The 24,632-nt window shown below is 49.0% G+C and overlaps 1 protein-coding gene across 10 annotated transcripts in view; it reads left to right on the forward strand.

The window, feature by feature from the left end:
- rbfox1 (RNA binding fox-1 homolog 1) overlaps nucleotides 1–24,632 on the forward strand; it is a 270,001-nt gene that overhangs the window by 104,630 nt on the left and 140,739 nt on the right. Inside the window, exon 1 of one of the 10 annotated variants that reach the window (XM_072705285.1) lies at nucleotides 2,665–2,790. The exons of the other annotated variants lie outside the window; for them this stretch is intronic. Coding sequence (XP_072561386.1) covers nucleotides 2,719–2,790 — 72 coding nt within the window. The 5' untranslated portion in view covers nucleotides 2,665–2,718. Of the gene's footprint in view, nucleotides 1–2,664; nucleotides 2,791–24,632 lie in introns of those variants that run through there. 10 annotated transcript variants of the gene reach the window in all.

Consider the following 24,632-nt stretch of genomic DNA (forward strand, 5'->3'; position numbering starts at 1 on the left):
TTTGTAGCTCCTCAGAAAATGGCTCCTTTTTGGCGTCGTTTGGGTGACTGGCTGCTCCGGCCTCACTGTGGCGACGGCACACCTTGGAGCGCAGCTCTCCCAGACGGCGGGAATTCTCCCCCCGGCGGAAACCACAGCACAGGAAACAGCCGGGCTGGTCCTATATCCAGCACGCCGACCCGTCTCAAGCCTGTATGTTTGGGTTTGCTTCCTGTTATCGAGCCACTGACCTTTCTGTAGGACTTTCCCATGAATGCTGTTTTTTTTTTTTTTTGGGTGGAGCAATGTACCGTGGTGTGTGTGTGTGTTTGTGGGGTGGGGTGTGGGGGGGGTGTGGTCATGTATATTTTACATTGTGGGGACATTTGTTTCCCACAAAAACCTGTTATTTTGATGTTGTGGGGGGCATTTTTAAGCCTGCCACAAAAGGAAATTCAATCATAAAAATTTGTGACTGCAATCAAAAAACTTCAAATGTATTTTGTTTAGTTACTTGTGGTTAAACTTAGGACTGGGTGGAGGTTAAGGTCATCATTGCTGGGATTAGGGTTGTGCCCACAGAGATGAATGGAGAGTCCCCACAAAGACATGAATACAAACGTGTATGTGAGTGTGTCTGTCCTGGTTAATGTTATTACCTTACAGTCTAACCTAACCCTCCCGCAATGCAGTGAAGCGTTCTGCGCCGCAGGGCAGCCGCGGCTCTTCCGGGGTCTCGCCGTAAAGGCCCCCACTGCACTGCCGTTTCATTAGACAGTCGGCCGGCCTTGGAGCGTGGAACTGCTTGACAGGCAATGTCAGCTGCTGGCCCCGGGGGCCACGGGGGCCTTTGTTACCTGACAGGCTCGCGGCGCGGGATTCCTCTGACAGGCAACTCTCGCTTTCAGATCCATCATGGCACCAAGGGTCACATGGGGGGAGAGACACTCTGGGGCTGCTTTCGCCGCCTCCTGCAGTCCCCCGGCTCTCAGCCGCCGCTCTCCTCATCTTCCCCCGACAACCAGAAGGACGTGGCAGCGAGCGGGTTTACCGCTGTCATTCTCATGGCTGCTTCGTCCCACATCCTCAACTGACACCATTTTTCGCTCGGAGTGATAGTTTTGCTAGTTTATTCGGCTTGATATTTTTACTGGCAAAATTCAGGCTAAGTGTTCGACTCAAGGGCGGTACGGTGGGGTCCCCTGGGGCCCTCGGTGGGCAACCTTCACGTCTCGCTGCCCCGCCCCCTCTGTCCTCCACTCACCTTGAGACTCCTCGCCCACGTGGGCCCCCCATCCAGCAGGCCGGCGGGGGCGATCGCCCGGGCCTCGCTCCAAGGGCCCATTACCACCTTATTATGGGGAACAGGCTCAGCGCTACGCTAAATTCAATTTTGCTTTATTTACATTTTCACACCACCTAATGGCTTGGAGATTAATATAATTACCACCCTCAGATCAGGGTAACGCGCCACCTTCAGAGAGAGCAGCAGGGGGCGACGGTGCTGACGGCATGAAGCGGCATGAAGCGCTTTAAATCATTCACCAAACCGACGCAATAGCTACCCACCCAGGTGCTATAATGTTAAGATGGCGGCATCTTCCTGTAGCCTCGATATCCTGGAGATAAAAGCCTGAAAATAAATGCTTGTTTATTCAGTGGCCTGCGGAAGCACTCCAGCCAAGATGAACGTAATCCTCCCCCCACCTCAGTGCTGAGTCAGCGGACACTTTCCGGGGGCGACACACCGGCCCGGTATCCTGACCCTGGAGGAGCAGCCACAGGCCGCAGGCAGGGACGACGAGGCGGACTGCCAGCCCGGCGCTAACGTTTACGGAGCAGTGCCTCACTGGGTCACTGGCTGTCCTTGCCACAGCTCGTCACCTCGCCGCTCATTGGTTGGGAACAATCACATGACCGCTGCAGGATTCAGCGAGTTCCCTTTAATGAAGCTCAACTGGAGAGCTTGTTACTGCGATTCACAGGTAGCTCTGCCTGGTTACCCGCTGTGTGCATATTGGGTTAAGTCCCGTATCATTCGTGTATTTCAGGTTTTCCAGTCAGACTGTGGTTCAATGCTCTAATTAACTGTGTCTGAGCAAATGAAAGATAAAATGTATCTGAGCCTCTGCCAACCTGCACTGGACAAGAGGTTGCAAGAAGTATGGATGTATGTATGTGTATATGCCTCCCTAAGTGTGAGATGCTAACAGTTTAGTTCACTTAAATGCAAAGGAAGTGGAGTCCAGAGTACTGTTAGTCATGATGTAAGGATTACCAGTAGAGTCCAGAGTACTGTTAGTCATGATATAAGGATTACCAGTGGAGTCCAGAGTACTGCTGGTCATGAGGATTACCAGTGCTCTACAGTGTATTGTTGTTTTGTGCCGCGTTATTATTATGGTCTGTTTCTGGCTTAAGTTCCCTCGTCACGGATATCCTTATTTACATTGAGGCATGCTTCCACTGGTTTACACCACACAGCTTTCAGCTGCAGTTTTGGGTAAATCTGGTTAGTGTTGAGGACGGGACGTTCTGGCAAACGGGAACCCGCCCCATAAACAGCCTCCCTGCTGCCAGGAATGCGGACGGGAACAGGTTGGGAATGGTGTCCATTTCTACCTCCCTGTGTAATTGGAGTGTGACAGCTTCCGGAAAGATGTGCGGTGACTCTCAGCAGATACGGAGCCGTGTGACTGGGCCGATCCCTCGGCGCTGGGTCAGTCTTCGCCTCTGGAAATGAAATGGGACAAAATTAGCTCAAAAAAAAAAAGCAGAAAGAAAATCTTTGCACTTGGGAAAGTAAAGCAGGTAAGGAGCCTTTAATAGCTTAACGACGCCCCCCCCCCCCCCCCCGTGATCTCATGCAGCGCTATCGAACGGACGGCTGGGGAAAAACATTAAGTTTTTACCATGAAACGCGTCCGTCTTACGTACAGTGCGGTAATTAGTCTTGCTGTTTCTTATCTAATCTCTGTGTGAGTGGTTACTCTGCTGCCGACTTTTAAATTCTAACCGTGCGAGTTTAATTCCAGCTGCTCTGCTGATGAATGTTTAGGAGATTAGGAGCTACCCTCCTCGGCTTCTCCCGCAAGCAGGAAAAAAGAGAGAGAGCCTACAGTTCCATCTGAGGAGAGAATAGCATTTAAAATCCCTTTTCGGCCGGTTCTCCCGGACCTGACATCTCATTATTTGGCTCAGCTGCTCCACATTCACCTTCACCCTAATTAAAGAGCTCAATTAATGTATTATTCATAGTTTGATTCTTCCACTTGTGTCAGAAGGAGACACGCAATTGGTCAGGTTAGTGAGGGGAAAAAAATGGTTATTTGACTTCTTTTGGGGTAATTGGAAATATTATGCCCGGGACGCCACATCCGCGTGTGGCCATGGTGACGGGAGACTGTATTTTCTCTCAGAGGGAATTCTTGGCAAGCCTAATGGAGGATGCTGGGCAAAAAATGGTGATATGAAGCAGTGATGCTGGCGGCTTGGGTGGAAGTACTGGCGTACACCACATTCAACCTTGAATATTCTTCATTTCACACTTTTTTTTGTAGAATATTACATCCAGGTGCAGTGAAGGGTTTGCAGACATCATTCAGAGCCAGTTTCCGGTTTAAGCTTTTTATGAAATTTAAAGGACAGTGATAATCGTAGGCCTCTTCTGGATTTAAAGAGAAGGTTGATAATCATAGGCCTCTTCCGGGTTTAAAGGGGCTTGATAATTGTAGGCCTCTTCTAGGCTTAAAGGGTTGGTGATCATCGTAGGTCTCTTCTAAGTTTAAAGGGATGGTGATGATCGTAGACCTCTTCTAGGCTTAAAGGGATGGTGATAATCGTAGGCCTCTTCTGAGTTTAAAGGGATGGTGATGATCGTAGGCCTCTTCTAGGCTTAAAGGGATAGTGATGATCATAAACCTTTTCTAGGCTAAAAAGGGGTGGTGATGATCATAAGCCTCTTCTAAGTTTAAAGGGATGGTGATCGTAGGCCTCTTCTAGGCTTAAAGGGATGGTGGTGATAATTGTAGGCCTCTTCTGAGTTTAAAGGGATGGTGATGATCATAGGCCTCTTCTAGGCTTAAAGGGATGGTGATGATCATAGGCCTCTTCTGAGTTTAAAGGGATGGTGATAATCGAAGGCCTCTTCTAGGCTTAAAAGAATGGTGATAATCATAGGCCTCTTCTGAGTTTAAAGGGATGGTGATAATCATAGGCCTCTTCTAGGCTTAAAGGGACGGTGATGATCATAGGCCTCTTCTAGGCATAAAGGGACGGTGATGATCATAGGCCTCTTCTAGGCTTAAAGGGACAGTGATGGTCTTATGACTCAACATAAAGTCCTCATGACTTCATAGATGCATGCTTTCAGCCAATGTGCTAAGTGACACTTTCTCTGAGGGTTATCCATCAGCATCACGGTCTAACGACGGCATCAACCTGTGAGGTCGGCTGGGGTCAGATCGATGGTGGGTTTTACAGAGGCCACCGTGTCTGCAGCACGAGTGTGATGTCAGAATTCGGTCATTGTGACTCACCGCTAAACCGTAAATAAACCTGTTTTTCAGACGGATTGGAAACTCAAACCAGTCTATTTATATGTTTGTTTTGTCTCCAGGGAGTGCTGATTTGTGGAAAAAGGCTCGGTGAAGGATCCAGAAACCCCCCCCCCCCCCCTCGCTAAAATTTATTTATTTATTTGTTCAGCAAAGAGGGATAATGAGGGAGGAATGACATGACGTTTACCTCCAGGTGGATGAAAGCGGTGGAGGCCGTCATAGAAGCACCACCCCCCCCGCCCCGTTCCCACGGGGCCCGGCGATAGTGCCCCCCCCCTCCCCACCCCCGTGCTACATATGCTTAAAGATTCACGGAGACAAGCCGAGCCGGCTCTCGCCAGGATGTGCCTTCGTCTCTCCTTACCCCCCCTCCGCCCCCCTGGCCGTTGAAGAGGAGGCTTACAGCATTATCTGTTTCCTCATGATTTACCGATCAGGGTTTTTTATCAGGGGGGGGACTGTTTTTGTTTTATTTTGTGTGGGTGAAGACAGGATTAATATTTACTGATGCCCGATTCGTTAATATGAAAGCCGTGTTATTTCCCCAGGTGCTTGGCGACGGATTATGGGGTGGGGGGGGGGTTGTGCACAGTTTGGAATGGATGGTTTCATTTTGCCTTTGCCATCACCCCCCAACCGATCCCATGTGTCCTATTGGGGTGACTTTCTGAACACCGATGGAAACCCCCCCCAGCAATTCGGCATCGACTGGCCCGGTGTCAGAGAGCATGTGGGTCCGTGGGGGGGGGACCACAGGGACAGAGCTCAGCATCCACTCAATACCTGTGCCCCAGACCCCCCAGTCACTTTGTGACCTTCACTGATCATACTGACATACTGAGGGTAAATATTTTGCGTGTACGTTTTCGTGTGGTGTCACCACTGGCTCCTGGGGAGACGCATGGACCTATCTGCATTAAGTGTGTCTTATTGGGTGGCTTTGTCTGTACCGGCTGTGTCACATGGTGAGGGGCGGCGGCTTGGGGATGGGGCTTCGCAGGCCTCAAAGCTCTGGCCCCAACTCGCATGTTATTGTCATTTATTTTTGTGTCCATGTTGAAAGTTGAGTAGCTTTTCAAGGTTGCTGTGTGGGGGGGTGGATGGTATCAGTCCCCGGAGGCGGACTTGGGTGACCGTCCCCTTTCCCCTTAATGCGTTTCACCTGTCCCCGATCACTGTCTGTCCGTTTTGTGTCAGTGGGCTTCTGTCAGTGACCTGAGCACGGTTGCCCACGGTCCAGTACCTGAGCCCTGCTCCACCCCGTTCCCACGGAAATGTCCCCCCCCACGGCACTGTCCTTTCCCACAGTGTTACTCTGCTACTCGCATAATCACTCCACGGGTTCAGTCTCATCTTATAACAGGAACAAAAAGTGCCCGTTTTGTGTATTTTCCTCATGCATTCGGGCTGATTGGCGCTCTTTAGGGGACGGTGTGCATTATTATAATGGAAGGTTGCGCCATACCGCCCCCACAAGGCCGGGAGGCCACCGTACATTTACGTTAAATACCACTGATTCATAAAAAGACCCAAGATCCTGCATGAATCATGTGAATTTCCTGTTGATGCTGCATAAGTTCTTGGTTTGTCTGACTTAGTCAGAGAAGCTTTTTCCTGTTAAAATACTCGTCCATGACCTGAAGTTTGCTGTCGTCCTTCCGTTCAGCACCCAGGTATCGCTCAGACCCCCCCCACCCCCAATCACACGAAGCTCCAGCTTCAGCCACACGCAGGCTCTGGGGTGTTCAGGCGCGCGCAGGATGCAAGGGTGTTGCCATGGTAACGCCGACGAAGGCCAGAAGTCAGGAGAGCAGTTAATGAGAGCACGGCGCGCAGGAGCGTACCTTTACCAAGCGTTACCGCGCTTAAATAAAAACCGTAAGGCTCAGGTCGTGGCCGCCGGATCGTGGGGCGGCGCGGCAGGCGCTCGCTGTGTCGTCCGAACCCACAACTGCGTGGCCCCGCATGCCGTTTTAAGGATAAATGCTTTTTGATTTTCCGCTGAATGGAGCTGTTGCAGTAATTAGATCCGTTTCAGGTGCAGCTGTCTCTCCAGCGGAAGCGCATTGCTCATGTACTCCACCAAATGACAAAAACGCATGCACGCACGCACACACGCACGCACGCACACACACACACACACACACAGACAGAGCGAGTCGGCCCTCTGCCCCGCGCAGCTGTATATTAACTTCATATTCTGACAGCAGCCGTTACTTTTTAATATTTCTTTAATCCTCCCAGGTTTTCTGTCCTGTCCAGATTCCCGAGATTGGTCCGCTTGAATGACACTGTGATGAATCTTTTCTTTGGGATCCCAGAAAGAGAATGTAAATCTGTTTTTGTTTTCGTGGCTCGGTGTAATAACGGTTTCTCCCTGCCTCCGCGGCTGTCCGGGTGCTCGGAGGCTGGGGGGGTGCAACGACGGCAAACCGGCACTCTCTGTGACAAATTCTCGGCAAAATGCCCGTACCGCTACGATGATGTGTGCCAGCGGATCAAAGTGGATTTTTTTAAATCGAGCCCGGAGTGCAGCTCTTCACCGCTCACTCTCTGAGATATTGTTTTACTTTATGATTTCATTTTTTACATTTCGGTATGAGAGAACATGCAGTCCGCTTAAGGGCACAGCACTTCAAGAGGACGCGTTTCACACGTATTGTGAAGAAGATCAGAGTGAAAGACGTATAACTGCCATCTCCATTCTTGATTCATGAGTTAAAATCAAGTATTTTATTGGCAGATATGTAAATAAGTAACTGTGGATGAAGAATGAAGCGTATTTAAACCTCGAAGCTTTTTGATCTGGGTTGTGTCGAACCCAGTGAGGAGGAAGGCTTGTGACTGAAGCCTCCGACCAAATCCTGGAGGTCCTCAGCCAGTTGACCAGGCGGTCAGGCCTCTTTAATCAAAAACATGCAATTTCTGTACTTAAGAGCGGAGCAGGCCTCTGTAGGCATGGCCGTTTGCAGAGATGCACCGTTTGGGAACGACGCCCGCGATCCAGCGGTTCAGACGGGAGGCGATATGAGGCCTGTGCCGTGACCTCATAACCTCTGCAGTCCACGTTCCACTGGTTTATCTAGTTAAGATGTGCCTAACGTGGAAATCGGTTAGCTGGAGGAGGTAGGGGGAGTGGGGGTTCACTTCAAGGTCTTTTCACTTCCAGCAGTCTGACAGGGTGGGGGGGGAGGCACTCATTTGGCTGCTCCAGCGACTGGAAGAGACTGGCTGTCCGTCCTCTTCAGTGTGTGGCTACGAGGTGGGAACCTGAACCGTGTCCAGGTACTGCTAAGGGGGGGTGGGGGACAGCCGCGACAGGGACCCGGAAAGCCCGGCTGCTGGACCACGGGACGGCGTGGCAGCCATTTCATATAAACACTGCCGTCGGCAGGCTTTTCCCCTTTGCTGCCGCCGAACTCGGCACCACGTATAAAACTACCGCTAGATAAAACGGCGCGTGTGCGGTGGGTGTGTGTGCGCGCGTGAGCGCGCGTCATGGCTCTTTCGTGACCTTTGGTGATGTCGGTTTTGTGAATTGTTTTTAAATCATAGCCTTGTACGCCAAGATGTATATTACAAGACTATATTGCCGTGCGTGTGTATGTGTGTGCGAGGGTGTTTGGATCAAAAAGTCAGCAAACAGCCAGGAGATTAATTACACCGCGCGTTATTTATTTATTTATTTCCTCTGCAGACAAGCATAACAAGAGCGACTTACAGTAGAATCATTTGCATTTCTGCATGCTAAAACCCTCACACAGCACCCCGAGATTGCTTTTTAATTAGCCTCAGGTCTACTATTTTAGGCACTCTGAAACCATCCGGCTGAATACCTGTATAGCACATTAGCTGTACAGTTTGCATTGACTATGAAGGCGTAAAAGATGCGCTCTATATCAACAGAAACCCTGAACCGCAGCACAGCGCAGTTTTTTTGCCGTGTAGTCAAACGTACAGCTGTGAACACCGGCCTTCTCGCATCCAGCCATCACAGCAGCTCCGTGCACAAGCTGGTATTCGGCAGTAATGAGCATGTTTAACACCGTGTGCTTCACAACAGGCGGCGTGATTTGGGTAATAAAAAAGGCTCAAGTCGGCTATAATTCCGTTTCGAAAAATACACAAATCAAGCCGACGCTGCCTGTGGAATAACGGAGAAGTCGCAAACAGTAATTTAGCAAAAGCCGAGAGGCGCTGAGTCGTCGCTGGACGCCTTCTTCTGTGTTATCACTGCCATCTAGTGGCGCGGTACGGTATTAACACATGCGGTCCGGCCCCCTATCCTCTATTTGCAGGAATGCACTGCAATCCGGGCGAGCTGTCACTGACTCTTTCCCAAAGATATATTCATGGAAAGCAGTGCGACCAATGAAAGGTTGGTACTCTATATATAAATTGTCTGCTCTTTATATATCATTTTCAGGTCCAAAGATAAGCAAATTCTTGAATTCTGTTTGCAGTAAACATATATGCAGGTGCAAAGGAAGTGAAATTAGGTTGGGGGATATTTACCTGGTGTGTGTGTGCGTGCGTGCGTGCGCGCTCTGATCATTTGAGCTTGGTCGTGGTTGGTTTGGTGTGGTGTGTAGCTTAATGGATCAGGATGCTATGCTTTTGATCATATGGTCATTGGTTCATATCCCATGATTGGTAGTTTCACCATTGAGCCACTAGGTATGGATTAGCTGGAGCTCTCCTCACCACAGTATGGCTGATCTCTCTCTCTCTCATGTCTTTCTTCCATACAAACGTTGTTTCTTTTCTGACCGTGAAGGAGTTCTGTAACGCTGACTGACCGCCTTGGCTGAGTGTGATTTGACTTTGCAGGTGACAGACTGGAATTTTTTCCCCAGCAATCCGACATAAAAAAAAGCATCATTTCAAAGAGGTGAATTTTGGACTTCTGTGATGCTTAATGAGAAACAGGGCACAGTATGTGAAACAAGGCATTCTAATAAAGCCTGTGTTTCCCCTGTGGGGAAAAATAAAACCTAATTAGCAAATTATAATGATTTTATTCAGGAGCACACAGTACAGTGATTTCAAGCCTTGAGAAATGCACCTAAGATTGTATTACCTCAAGATGGTTATTTTTAGATTCATACAATTATCTGGGTGTCCGTGGAAGCCTTTGAAGATGATTTCCCAAACCGCCGTAACTCACCTACTTCTCTGCTCGGATGGTGAAGCTGGCTGTCACTGCGAGCACAGGATGGATCTCATACCTTTCGCGTGTCCAACGGGTTTTTGTGTATTGAGCTTGTCACGGCGGATTAGGAACCGGACGGCACGTCACATCCTCTGGAACGTTCCGTGTCGTGTGCATTTCGGTGTGGACCCTCCTCAGGGCAGTGCCAAATAGCAAGCATTTCTGGATTTGTGCAGCCCGATGGATTTGGCCCCTGTGCCCGTGATCGGAAGGTTAATAGTTCAATCCCCATGGATGGATGGCTGACCAGTGCTCAGACACCAAGCTTCACTGTCATCTCCAAATGTGTGTGTGTCTTAAAAAATGGGAGAGCAAGATGGGATACGTGGAAAAAAAACATTCCAATGTCCTTGCACAAATGGCACATAAAGCTTAATTTTGATTTTAAACTCTGTAGAATGTTCTTCCTTCCTGTAAGGCATCTCAGTAGGTGAGGTTTTTCACGGGCCTGGACTTGGGTGTGGGGGGGGGCTTCTCCCAGCTCAGGTGAATCAGAGACCAGGTGACCTGCTGTACGGGACTGGCTGGCGCCCCCTCCAGGCTGAACCCTGACCTTACACCCCTTGCTTCCCCAATCAGAGTCTTTATCACCATCACACCATGGGATAAGCGGTTATTGAAAATTCTCCATCCGGTGTGTTTTTGTTCAGAATTATAACATTAATTTTTAGTTTTCGGCCAAATGTTATGGTCAATATTACATCAACATTTTACAAAATATCCTGAAAATGTATAAGGTTTGTCTATAAATGTTTATGCTGGGTTATATATTTGTGACACCAGATGGCGCTGTTAGACAGGTGATCCCTTTGTATTCCAGAAGTACACACGGCTCTATGATCTGAGGTAGCGTCATTATTGCTAGTGTCGGTACATTTAACACGTTAGAATGTATGGTGTGGACAGCTTTATTTCAAACTGACAAATATTCTATATAGCCCCAAAACTAGGCGCATGGTTTATATATTTCCATATTTTTCTTACCGTGTGTTAATAAGCATTTCATCAGGCCTGCATTCAGTGTTTCATTATACCGGAGCGGGTAAATCACGCAGCCGCACTGATACCAGGGGGGAGGGTTTCTGTATAGGCTATATAAATGGGGGCGCAGCGTGGAATTTAGGTCATTTCTGAGGTATTATTGGGGTGTAATGCATAAAGAGTAATCCATTAATAAATATGCAGTGGATTTACCTTTGAGTGGCATTTATTTTACACAGTGAGCCCATCGGAATACCTGCAGGCGAGGGAGAGCAAATGTGTATTTTAGGACCGCTAAATAGACATGAAGATATGGAAAATCATTTCCGTTATATAAGATTCACAGGGTCTCACCGCATAACTTACGTTTAAAGAGTTTCGAGTACTTCTTGTTTGGTGGAGAAACTTCTGTTTACACGAGAGTAAATTAAATGAAAGGCAGCGGCGATCAGCTGAATTTCAAACACTTTTATCCGGGATCAAAAGCGATGTCAAGGTTTGCCTGCTTTTCCCCGCAACTTTAAATGTGAAAGACAGAGAGAGCAACTTTACATTTTAATCCACCGAGGTTTAATTTGTCTTAAACTGACAACGAACGAGATCGAAGTTGAAAGCGAGGTTTATTCTGAGAGCTCTACAAACCTCCTCTTGATTGGAAATCAAAAGCTTCCCGTGGCTTTAATATGCGCGGCTTATTGACAGGCGAGGGGGGATATGAGAGCATTGTCCGGGAACGCATGACTCCACTGATAGCGGCAGCCGGGGTTTCAAAGCGACGGGTCCCTTTCATGTGCTCTCCTGTGGTGCGGTGGGGAAAGTGCTGTGTCTCCCGACTTCCCATCACCATCTCACAGATCGCGCCCGTACCTCCTCCCGTGCCACCTAAGGCACTTTAAGGTAGCGGAGCTCTACTAGGTACGTCGACCACGCACCTACCATTCACTGACCACTAGGAGCGCTGTTGAGAGGCTGCGGGTTCAATCTCATGCCACTGTTGCGTCTGGACGTGACTAAAATAAAGGAAGCGCATCAACCAGCGGGAGCAAAATATTAATGTGTGTGTCCGCACAAATAGAAAGGGGATGCATGCTTTTGACGGCTTGCAAGCGCCGCTACTGCCGAAAGGTATTCAAAGCCGCAAGTGCCTCCCTCTACAAAGGCTCAGGGCTCGGTGTCAGGAGTGACGGAAGGGGAGTCGTTTGTTAAAAGGCAGCTCCGTGCGCAGCCCTAACCCCCCCCCGCCCACGAGAATGTCTGACTCAGGCCCGGCGGCCGCTCGCCGGTGTCGGAGGAATTAGGGCACCGTGTAATTACGCAGCAAACAATGGAAATGTCAGCGCGGCGATGGAGGAGGGAGAAGCCTGCTAATGCAGTGCCTTTAGTGCCGGGATGGGAAAGTGCCTCCGCCGTGAAAAGCTTACATCACTGTTTATGGATGAAACACGCGGCGTGTGATGGAAACGGAGAGAAGCGCCCGAGAGCATCCCGATGCCATTACATCACAGGGCCGTCTCCTCTAGCCTAATACTGTAGTCTATTGTACAGAAGATTTGGTGTATTTAAAGCCAATATCGTTTTATATCGGCATATTGTAGCACATGGATGTTTTAGATCACGTGGAAAATATGTATAATTTCGGGGGGGTTTTTTGTCTGAAATGTGTTAAATGGTGGAAAACTGCATGAGGTTTAAGACAAACACGTCTACATACTGTCAGCTGTTAATTTCGACTGTTAACACTCGATTAGCCCTTTAGTTAAGCGGCCTGCTTTTGGCCGCGCAGGTCCTAGTAATGACAGGTTGTACATTTGCTCTGTGGAAAACCCGCTTGTTTTATTTATGCGTTTCTCGGATTTTACAGGGTAATTTTAATGAAGGTTAGCCGAACTTCTCACAGATCTAGGCAACACGTGGCTGCCCCCCGTCCCCCCAGCAGGCGGCCGGGTGACGGATGGAGGCTGGTGGCGAGGGAGCCCACCAGGGAGAGCAGCGGAGGGCGGCGCGGACGCGGTCTGGTTCTGGCCGTTTCCGTACCTCAGCGATCAATAACATTTGCCGGCGAAGCATTATGGAGTTAATGTGGCCCTGGGGGACCCAAAGGACTTTTCTATTCCGCTGACACACAAACATGCCCGAAGAAACGAGAAAAAAAAACCGCGAGAATGATGACGCTATTCAAAGTTTTATCTGCCCGTGGCACCGGCTTAAGCCGTATGATCCGCTTCCCGGCGCCATTGTTCCCCCTGTGTCCCGGTGAAAAGGCAAGGGGTGACAGTCGCCGGGGCGGAGGTGTGATTGAGGGTCCCATCCCTCCTCGGGCTGTCACGCCTGTCATTCACGTAGCGCGGCGGCCCCGTGCTATTCTGACAGGCTGAAATTCAGCGAGGTTCATTCTTCTCCTTCACGGGGCATACTCTCCAGGCTCAGGAGAAGGTGCCTGTTCATGGACGTTAACACACATACCTTCCTTATATCCGTACACGTGTTCATCCTAATCCGGTTTCTGCAGCGCTTCTCTCTTCTTCGTGCTGAGGATTTCTAAGCCTAAGGACTTTCCCCCGTTTTATTACAACAGCATTTTCACAATGGGTAATATTAGTGAAAATAATTATAGCTGCGATTGGAGCTACAGTCATGCTCATTAATGTATGTTTTCACTGCAGCGATTATAAGCACCTTAATCGACGGTACAACAATGATGCTCACAGTAATCTTTAATTAACAACGGAATTCAGGACTGTAAAGCCATCTGGTGAAATCTAATAACACTAATACTATTATTTACCTTTTGTGGAAGTACAGCTACATAGGAATTGATTGGTTTTCTCATATCCCATCATGCTCCCCTATAAGACACACAGATACGGGTGAGAGCAGGCTGATCCATTTCCCTAGTGCCCTGGAGCCGTTTCTAGGGTTTAGGGCCCTGCTCAAGGGCCAAAAACATGATATGATTACTCTGCTGGCCATAGGATCTAAATGTTTGTTTTCATAAGAGTACTAGGGTAAAAAAAAAACAACATTTAATCATGTAAATAAAACCGTTTTTCTCTTCCTCCATCAGCACATGCTTTTTACAGCCCGCAACATGCAGTGCTTAGCTGCCGGATGGGGTCCCATTTTATTTGCTAATCCTGCCCCAATTGCCAGGAATGTCAAGCAGCCGGGTAATCCCCTCGCAGATCCCGCTCCTGACGCATGACGCCCGGCCGTGGAGGATTCGCACACCAACCCTTAGACACCCAGCGGACGCAAGACGTTGCTATGGAGTGATGAGAGGGTCTCATTCATCCGTGTGTGTGCTCTGGGAGGGGAATCTGGCCGTCTATTGGGAGCTCTGGGAGAGGAATCTGGGCTGTATTGGGAGCACTGGGAGACAACCTGACTTGTATTGCAATCTCTGGGAAGGGAACCTCGCTGTATATTGGGAGCTCTGGGACAGGAACCCAACTCTGTTTTGGGAGCTCTGGGAGGGGAACCTGGCCTGTATTGGGAGCTCTGGGAGGGGAACCTGGCTGTGTAACACGTAACAGATTGTATTTAAGTTTAAAGTGGTATCGCAGATAGTGAGTTGAGGGACACACCTTTCTTTGATTCCCACACTCTTACACCTCTTATATAAGCGCGTGTGTAAGTGGGAGTGTGTTATTTTTCGTATTTACATATCTGTTTGCATATGCCCTGAAAGTGTGTCGTACCTGAGGCCATTGAGTCCAGACGCCGCAGCAGTGCGTCACAGTGCGTCCTGCTTCCCACCTGCCTCTGCCTTCCCCGCTCTTGCTGAAGGCCAGAGACGCTCCTGCTCCGCTTCACGCTGACCTTGTTACCGCATATAGAACTTATACCGCATGCCGTCATTTTGAAAAACCCGACTAGCTGCCACCACACTTCGTTCATCTCCCGCAGGGTGGTGCGGCCACCATTAGATGGCGCCAGAGCGTAGATGTAAGCGGAGAAGCCCGCGGCAGTCGGATGCGATGGGATCTTTGAGACGCCTTCGTGGCCGGGGTCTCAGTGCTGACACAGCCATTCCGCTCCCATGCCAGCGAGCAAGTCAGCTGCTTCCTGTGCTTGTGCAGCAGTCACTGTGGACGCGGCCTGATGCCATTACAAAACGAGGGTTGGTCCTGGACCAGGGAGGTGGCCCTGTTTACAACAAATGGTGTCCTTTCCGGAACCTAACAGCACAATCTGGAAGCTTTGATTATCACATTTTATATTTCACATGTAAAAAAAAAAAACAAATCACTGATATAGGGAAGCTGGTGTTTATCTGTACATTGGTGCCTCATGGGAAAACAGTTTAGTAACGTCATTCTCTGCCAGCTTGACCGAGTCAACTAAAACCCAGGGCTGGTTTTACCTGGGCTTCTCCGGTCATGACTGGCATGAAGAAATCCTCCGAGGTCTGTTTCTTGTCCTGTGGGGGCGCCATTGTGCACGTCTGCCTGTGCCCACTCGCAGGAACCTGCAGGCATAATGAAATGTTTTCCGCTGGCTCTCCCTGCCTGCCTCGCCGCCCAGAGAGAGTAGCGGGGGCCCGGCTGTCAGCCCGCTCCCTGTCAGGTCAGCTTTTTTTTCCCCTTACGTGGGATACAACAGAAATGTTAATAGGCCTCAGCAGCGGTACTGTAAGTTGCGTAATCCAGGGGGTTACATAATTACCTGACAGCAGCAAATACGGGCTCTGGGTGCCGAAAATGTCCACTCCTGTCAAAGCACCCCTGACACATGGAAATAATAACTCTATTAATAAAATATTTACTTTAACAGGCAATTCTGATAGTTATTACAAAGCCTCCTTCATATTTGACGTCCTAAGAATTGTCTGTTGCTTTTTTGTATTGATATAATGTTCTAGCTGTATATTCAACATTATTTATGTCCTTGATGGATACTTTGTCTAACTCCAGACAGGTGCTTTAGAAATGCTGCCGGATCCGTCCGGTTGCAGGCAGCTGTAGAGGAACGCCGTGGACAATAGACTCGCAGTGAAGGTGAAGGACCTGATGGCAGGCATTTGGCGAATGTAAGAATAAAGGATATTTTATTGTCATTCCAAAACAGTTTATTGAGCTGAACAGGAGCAGGGAAACAGATGAGACCACGAGGAGTCAAAACAGGAAGGCGAATATGAGGACGGACACAGGCAGATAGGAGGAGCCATATCAATGATTCGACCGGGCTGACAAGACAAACAGGTACTTAAATGCAAAGGACTAAGGAGGAGTAACGAGCAACAGGCGTGGCTCAGCAGGACATAACAGAACCCCCCCCAGTGTGTGCTCTCCGGGCATGGAGGACAAACAGGAGAGGGGACCATGAGAACTGAATGCTAGGGTGGACACACAGGGCTGGGGACAGGGGACACCAGACGGGACAGACAGGGTAAACGAGACAGACACCACACAAGACCAGAGGGGCCGAGCCAACAGAACAGGATACCTGGTACCACAACGGACATGGAACAGGCAGGGGCTGGACTAGAGACCCAAAGGATAACAGGACAGGTAAACACTGGGGCCACACAGATGAACTGGACCAAAAACAGGACGAAACCAGGCACCAGGGACAATGGACTAGGGACCAAAGGGAAAAACACCAGACATCAACCAGAACCAGGGAGCAGGAGAGACACAAACTGAGACACAGGACAAGACACATGACGTGACTAGAGGCACGGAACAGACTAAGACTAAAGCCGGGACAGCAGAGAGGACACATACAAGGACAGGGATGTGAACACAGGGGTGGGACACAGGCTGAGACAAAACAAAGGCAGGACAGGGACCAAGGTATGACTGAAGGGAAAGGGGAATACCCACAAAGTCTCCTGGAGCCAGGAGAACTGTGCGGCAACCCTGGCACGCAGGGCTGGAGGGCACAGAGGGGCCGGCAGGGCAGGAGCAGGAGAGTGCCAGGCGAATTCTCCCCTGGGCCTCAGCTGTTAAGTTGCCCGGGTGGACAACATTGGGACGACTGGCACGGATAGTGTGCCCTTGTCTCCCCCTCCAGGAGATGGAGCTTTGGCCAACCCATGTTTTGGCCCTAGCTGACACCACTGACCGTACCAGGCCCACGAAGCAGGACTCAGGGCAAGGCCCAGAGGGTCCCATTCTAAGTCCTCCGGCAGATCATCTTTCAGGTCGACCCAACTTGCCAATGACTGGGGAGTCAGGCGTCAGCCTGGCGGTGACCTGCAGGGAACAAGGAGGCCACCAAGGCGACAACAGGACGGCAAGAGGTGACAAGACTGCATCTGACAGGACAGCAGGAGGCAGCATGGCTGGAGCCAATGGGATGGCAGATGCTGATGGGACAGCAAGATTTGACGAGGCAGGTGCAGCCGGGACACCTGGAGGCCAGCAGGGCAAAGCCAGGACACCTGGCGCAACACAGCTGCTGTGGGACTGTGTAGGCGAAGTGGCCCCTTTCGGGCCGGGAGCCGGGGACTTGGGCGGAGTGGCCTTCTCTGGATTGGGCACCTAGAACATGGGCAGAACGGCTCTCTCTGGGCTGGGAGCCTGGAGCGTGGACGGAGCAGCCCTCTCGGGCTCAGCAGAGCTGAGGATGAGCTCTGGAGGCACAGCAGAATTGAGGACAGGATGAACAGGGTACTAGGGGCTGGGGTTTGGAGGATCGCGATGAGCAGCAGCCTCTCCTGAGCCAGGCTCTGGAGGCACAGCGGTGGTCTCCCCTCTGACTGCACAAGGTCAGGCTGACTGAAGCCGCTCAGCGCAGTAGCTCTCTGCAGCTCACCACAGCTTCTGGCTCTGGCCAAAGGAAGAGCAATGTATGAAACATCAATGATCGGAATGGGGCTGACAAGAAAAACAAGCAAGCAACAGGCAAGCAACAGGCAAGCAACAGGCATGGCTCATCAGGCACATGTTAGGAAGGAGACAGTTGATCAGGCGGACATGTCTGAAGTTCGCTTTGGATGGCCATGGGAGCTTTACTTGCACAAAAATGTTTGAGATCAGAATGAAAAATGATTGGGTCATAGAGATAACCAATCAGATTATATGGGAAGTGGGTCCAAGCAACTAGAGGAGATGGGACCAGCCAATCAGATGTGACCATATTAAAGGCGAAAATATTCCTGATAATGCAGCTGGCTGGAGAGGCTCGTAGACAGAGGTTTAATTTGTTTAGATAAACTGGCTCAGCTTTGATAATGTCAATGGGTGGTAGCTTTGAAACCAAAGCCTTTGAGTTGGAACATCCATTCTTGGCGCTGAAAATAATAAGAATGAGCGATACTCTGTTAGCACAGGTCTGGTCACCTCTACCAGCATCCAGTCACATGCCAGGTACAAACTTGGACTGCAGCGTCTCAGATAAGTAAAACAATTAAATAGTCAGTCGCATTACACAGTACATTGATGGATTAGCAGTATAATGTTTGTGCTACCCTTAAAAAAACGTGTTCATTAATGACGTGGCTGTGGTCACATTCACAGGATTGGCCATAACAGAAGGTAAATGCATGCGAACACTAGTCGCATTCTCCAGATTTATAATGTATGGAGTCATTTCTCACCTCTCGGAATTCAGGTGCGAATATTTTTCTTATTATAGATAAATACACGGCAAAACATCGTGTAGCTATTTTTAACTTGCCTTACAGTCCGTGACCATTAATCAGCAGCCCGAATATGAAACGATGATGATACACAACCATAGTTCATCAAGCTCTTTATTTAAAGTAAACCCGCAGATTAAATTAGCACAGAATATTCTGGAGTCTCGATGGTGGCAGCGTTTTGTTATGCCGACACGCGTTATGCTGAGGCTGCACTGGATTCCTGTATTTCTGCTGCGGGAATCTGGGTCGTGGCGGGTGAATAAAAGGCCCCGACTTGTTCGCACGCCCCCGCCCCCCCTTATGTGATGTCCCAGCTGACGCCTTTCATCCTCAGCTGACTGTAACAGATAGGCCAGATGTGCGGAAGCCGTGAGCGGGTCTCCCGCGTGGACACAGGAATACGCCCCCGCTTTGCTCTCTCTATTTTTATTCTGGCCTTAAAACTGAGGAGCAACTTGTAAAATGTCAAAAACTTAATCAAGCTCTCTGATGGAGGTTGTAGCACATGTACCCCCAGGCCAGCATTTGCGAGGTCAGCGTCCATATTTCATGAGTGCGTTCCGGCTCCCTGAGCCGCAACACACTCCCGGGTTGGCGCGAGGAAACCATTTGCCTTTCTAGAACCTTCCGCGCATCGGTTTCCACTAAGCCTCGGCTGGGGGATCAACTCTTCCTGCAGTGGCCGGTGGGGTGATGTCATTGTTAGAGATGGATCATTTTAAATACTGAGCCAAACGGGCCCGCAAGAATGATAACAGAGTCCGCCGGTACCTCTGGAGCCCCCTGGGTCAACGGGCTGGTTCGGATTGTTGCTGTGTGAGCTACGTGTCTGTTTATGACTGTAGAAAAGCTGAAGGGAAGGCTTTGGTTTTAAGTCTGGCAGTGACGACATTTTTCTTTTCTATTTATTAATTTTTTTATTTTGTTCATGTGTGCACCGCCTAAGATTCTTGTCGTTATACCACGCTTCTGACAGCTTGTGGAAAGCCGTTCACGTTCGGACACCTCAGAGCGGGTTCTGCTGTGGTCCTTTTGGGATATCGGCGGTTGTCCCTGAGCTGAGGTTTGAGCAGAGGTTTGGGGGAGATAAAAAAAAAAAAAAAAGTGCCTCACCCACTGTGAGAAGAACGGGGGAGGGAGCATGAATAAATTGTACCACTAGACCCTGAAAGCCGTCCCTCTCCCAGCCCATTAAATGCAGCATTTTCAGGCACAGAAATGGAGTGAGCGGTAACAGAAAGCCCCCGCTTTAGCGATCAGACCACTATGTGGCCTCTGGAATGTCACCGAACTTAAAAGGACTGTCACCCGATGTCACCCATAAATCGGTCAAAAGGGGTTAGTCATTTACTCGTAAAAAGGTGACACGAGATTTCAGAATGAAATCCAGACCTGGCTTTTACTGACCGAAAACCATCAAATAAAAAACACTTAAGTAATATCTGTGACAATGGCAGTTCAGTCATTCTTTAACAATGAAGTATATTAAAAAATGTAGGAAACTTTATTATTGTGATTAATATAATGACAGGAAGGGCAGAGATGATGATGTCACTTGCTTTGTGAGAATGTCTGTACTGAATGGACTCTGTTGAGTCCTGATCAGTAGTGACTGGATGGATCACTGTAATGTTAAAAATGTAAAGAACTGGCTTCATAACTAGTGTAGCTGAGATCCAGGCTGTATGGCAAGCAGGATGAGACCAGCAGCAGCTATAAATACACAGTATATAGAACCGCAGGAAGCCTTTTTAGTCGATGGCCTAAACAAGAGATACGGGCGTCCTAGAGAGGGTTGGGGAGTCACGGTGGCACTCCGATGACCTGGGTACATGCATGTGTGTGCATGTGCATGTGCATGTACACACGTGTGTGTGTGTGTCTGTGTGTGTGAGAGAGAGTGTGAGGTTGAATTTAAGGTGAATCCACATGGGTGCAGCGTTACAGTTGCATTCTGATGACTCATCTCCGCTGCATAATGCGGCCGCATGACATGATACATGACATATTTGGTTGCTTAGCAACTTTTCCCCCCGTTCATAGGGAATGAGAGATGATGTCGTTTAATCTTCCACCTGTCTGTAGGGCTGCATGCTTTAAGGGTACAACAGCAGCGGCCCTGTCAGGCTGCTCTCACGGTGTGGCCCGGTTTGAGAGCCCTGCTTATATAACCTGAACTATGTATCCAGCCTGTTTATTTATTTACTTAGGTAATCTAAGCACGGCCCTTAATTGAAAGACATCGATTTTTGCCGGTCAGATATTCTGGTGCTTCGACATGAATACAACATGAGGAATAAGGACACAGCAGCTTGCCGTTTTGGGGGAGCTCATCTTCTCATGTCCTCATTCGCGGAGAATGCGGTGTTTTTAATTATATATTTACTCAGTTTAAATGTCTTCAGGCAACACATATTCATAGAAGACAATAATAATAATGCTAATTAAATGTGACCCAATCCCACTGCAGTTTGAGTATATTAAATATTGAGCTTGTCAAAAGCTGGTGGTGTTTTTTTTTTTTTTGGAATATTGTTGTTGTATGTCTATAAGGTAAACATGGAGGTTTTCCTGTCTGAATGACATTGCTCGGAGGCGAGTATTTTATCGCTTCGATTTGATGAAGGCCGACCTCCATGCAAGACGACGCATTTCAAAATGGTTTATGTAGAGGTTTCTGAGGGGTTTGAAACTCATTAAGAAAAAGGTGCTGTGTCTCGCTGAGGACACCCGAACGTTGTGTAATGAGCGTGTCAGCGTTTGCGGTGCGTTCGGCTTGAGAATCTGTCATTTCAGTAATTAGCGCGTCTGCCTGGGCCTCTTCGCCATCGGAAATCCTAGCCTGAGCCCTGGAACACTACAGCGTCTGCTCTTAATCCCAGGAACGCCGCTCGGATGACAGGGAAACGAAGCAATGCTGCCTTAGTTTTCCTTTAATGGCCGCTTGTGTGCCCGCACAATATTTTCCTCTATGGACTATGAAAAGCAGGTGTTCTCAGCACCTTCTGGAACATTCTGGCTCTGCATCACTGAGAGGAATAGTAAAAGTGACTAGTTCTGGTTGTTTTCTTTTCTTTAGCCCCTCCCTTCAGGTGATGCACAGACTGACATGGTAGCACTTGGTGTCCCAGGATGGTAAAATGCAGAGGCCTACAGGTCCAGGGACTGTGTGGTCTTCAGCCTCATCTGAGAGTGTGACAGCCACGAGACACGCCAGAGAGTTCCGTTCATTTGCCAGCTTTGGCCGGAGCCAGGCATCATGTTGCCGCAGTGGTGGATGTCGGAGCCAGTGGCAGTGGGACACGCATCTGATGCCCAAGAAAGAGAATTATGGCTTCACATTGGCTTGTTTTGTTGTGGAAGTTTTAGGCTCGAGTGGGAGGCATCCTGAGATCCCGCCGACGGCATCAGAAATCAGAAACACGTTTTTATTACCGGATTGGAATTTAGCATGATGACTCCAAAAGGGGTTGCCTAGGAGATGGGGAGCGCGATGCAGCGCAAATTGGGGTTAGAGAGATGTAAAGAGTGACACGTTAGCTAGCAACTGGGGCTGAGGCAGCCAGCACCGGCGACTCTGGGCTGTCTGGGTGAATCCCAAATGCCCTGGCTGGCAGCTTCCTGACATCATTCTGCCTAATTAACGTCGAACTTTGGTGTGGTTCCCCCCCAAGTACCCCCATCCCCCCAAATTTTTTATTGGGTTATTCAGTAAATTAGTCCTCAGATTAGTCGACTAATTGAAAAAATTATTACCAAATTAACCGATACAAATCGTTAGGTGCAGTCCTAATATTTGGCATCAGATTGTTGATGAGTGTGCATGTAGGGGAAAAAATTAATATATGTATAAAATGTTCTGCACTTAAGAATACCACTATATGCCCGTGTGACGTATGGATTAATACAGACAGACACCCAGGAAAGACGCGTTTCCTGCTCTTCCTCCCTCCTCCTTTGCACGTTCAGCTTCCCTTAATCAGACTGCAGGGGGCAGTAGGTAATTGTGTAAAACGGGATCTAAAATGAGATGAAGTCAATTAGCCACACGTCTGCTTTCTGCTCGTGGAGCGCTCATTTGGGATTGCCACTCTTTCATTTTTTTTTACCCCCATTGCCGTATCGCTGATATCAGCAATAATGCCGCAGTAATGTAATGCTTTTCGTCTGATTTTTGCATATTTTAATAAGATTATTTCCCCTTTTCTATGGTTTTCAGTTAAAAGGGAGATAATTTAGGGGTATCTCGATACCGGGTCAACATTTTCCGAGTGAAGTTATTTACATGTTAAAACGCGGAGGTTTGCTCATGCCTGCGTTTGCTCCGATGCTGTGAAATGTGTTGGGTGTCCCGGCTATCAGGATCTGACCTGGATTGGTAACTGCTGTACTGAAAAACAAATTAAAATCCTGTTTATATGATTTTCTCCTTTAGTAAATGTATGATTTCATCCATTTCAAACTCACAAACAGCACTTGGCATCGTGGAGAGAAATTATACTAAGTGAAAAATGATTTAACTTCAGTCTTGTAGCAAAATGCAGTTTTATGTCGGAGCTGAAATGAAGGTTTTTTTTTTGTTTTATGGTTATTATCACGTTAAAGATTGATGCTTTGAAGGATGGTGTTATTCTGCCATTTCCTCTGCTAAACACGGCGGAGTTACAATAACATTTTGTGGGACGGATTGTTCATAAAATCATCCCGCATCTGCACAGCGGACCTGGCTTCAGCCTGACAGCCCTCAGCGATCATTCATGCTGCCTGTTTTTTATTAGTTATCCTACGAAGCTTCATTAAGACAGGAAGAATAAATATAAACTCAGAAGTTAAAGATTTATAGCGACGGAAATGCCTCCGAATTGTTTTGCCGCGCACTCCGAAAAGACTTTCCTTCTCGCTCTTTGCATGATGTGAATCCGTCTCCGTGTTTTATGACACCGCGATTCCCGTAAGTGGCTACAGCCGCAGAATCCATCACAGGGGGGTAAAAATGTGTGTGAAAAATGCCGGATCAGCGCAGCGTACTGCTTGAATATTAATCGCTAAAGAAAAACGCTAGGAGTCGGAGTTTGCCATCGCCCGGGAAGCGCATCCTGGCGCATTTGGGTGGGGATGGAGACAAGAGACTGAGTTCAGCTGCTAATCCCAAACAACACCCTGCACCACACAATCGGAAGAGAAACATCTGGCTTTCCAAACCACAATACAGTATTTTCAATGCAACATTGGTTTTCCGATTCATGATCGTTCTTTCCAACGTGGGACATGGTTACCCACGCATGAAAGCTGGAGGTCCAGGCCGCAAGCAGTGACCCGTAGCCAGGCCGCTATTGCGACCGCCAGCTGATATCCAGGCCGCAGCGCGTTTGCCGGCAGGATTAATGAGTCGGGCGTGCGTCTGTCAGAGTGAGAGTCCCCTCAGGTCAGGGCGCGCTGGCGCCTCGGCTCGCAGCCTCTGTAACACCATCTGGCAGCGCGGCCCTGGTTGTTTTTAGAAATGCTGCTGATCTTGCGTTTCTGCTGCTTCTCCCCCCCCCCCCGAGGATACGTGTCCCATTAAACTGTTAGGTACAACTTTCTACATCTGCATATCTCCCGGCCGCCGCATTCGAGACGACCGCAGAGCATCGCGATGGGGGAAATATTAAAAATATTGATTTTATCATTTATTACTCCGCTGGCTGTATTGATTGCCATGCTGGACAGCGTCCAGGCGATATGTCTTACGGGGGCGGCGGGAGCGGGAATGAGATCATGCAGGAATCGCTAATGAAGCGCAGGCCCCGTCGGCAGCCCGATTCTCGGGGTGAAGTCCCATTAAATGTTTTTCGATGGCACTGTGGACCCAGGATAATGGGGTTTATCGCGCTCCTGCCCCCGTGGCGCGTGACGCCATAATCTATCCTCACAGGCGCACATCCCAGGGACAGCCGGTCCCTCTTTTGTGTATTTCGGAAGGCCAGGCTGCTGGTGGCGCCCTCTAATGGCTCCCGGGTTTTGGCGTTATGTTAGTTTGTTGGTGGGACTCGTCACCTTCAGTGGCTGAACTTTTAATCTCTCCCGTTATGCTGTGACACGCCAGTGAATCTGAGCAGTGATGACATCGCAGGTGATAACGAATGATTATCGATTAAACAGCAATTAAGAATCAAAGCCTGCATTAGATGTCCCTCCTGGGCCTGGCTTGCAAAAATTTCAGTCACAAGATTGTGCCCTGAGCAACTATGCCACCTGCTGATCATAAAGTGTCTTTAAGACCCCATTTTACCTAGAACCTGATTGGTGCTGGGATTATCAGAGATGCACATGC

The sequence above is a fragment of the Paramormyrops kingsleyae genome, chromosome 22 (genome assembly GCF_048594095.1).
Source record: "Paramormyrops kingsleyae isolate MSU_618 chromosome 22, PKINGS_0.4, whole genome shotgun sequence".
Lineage (NCBI taxonomy): Eukaryota > Metazoa > Chordata > Actinopteri > Osteoglossiformes > Mormyridae > Paramormyrops > Paramormyrops kingsleyae.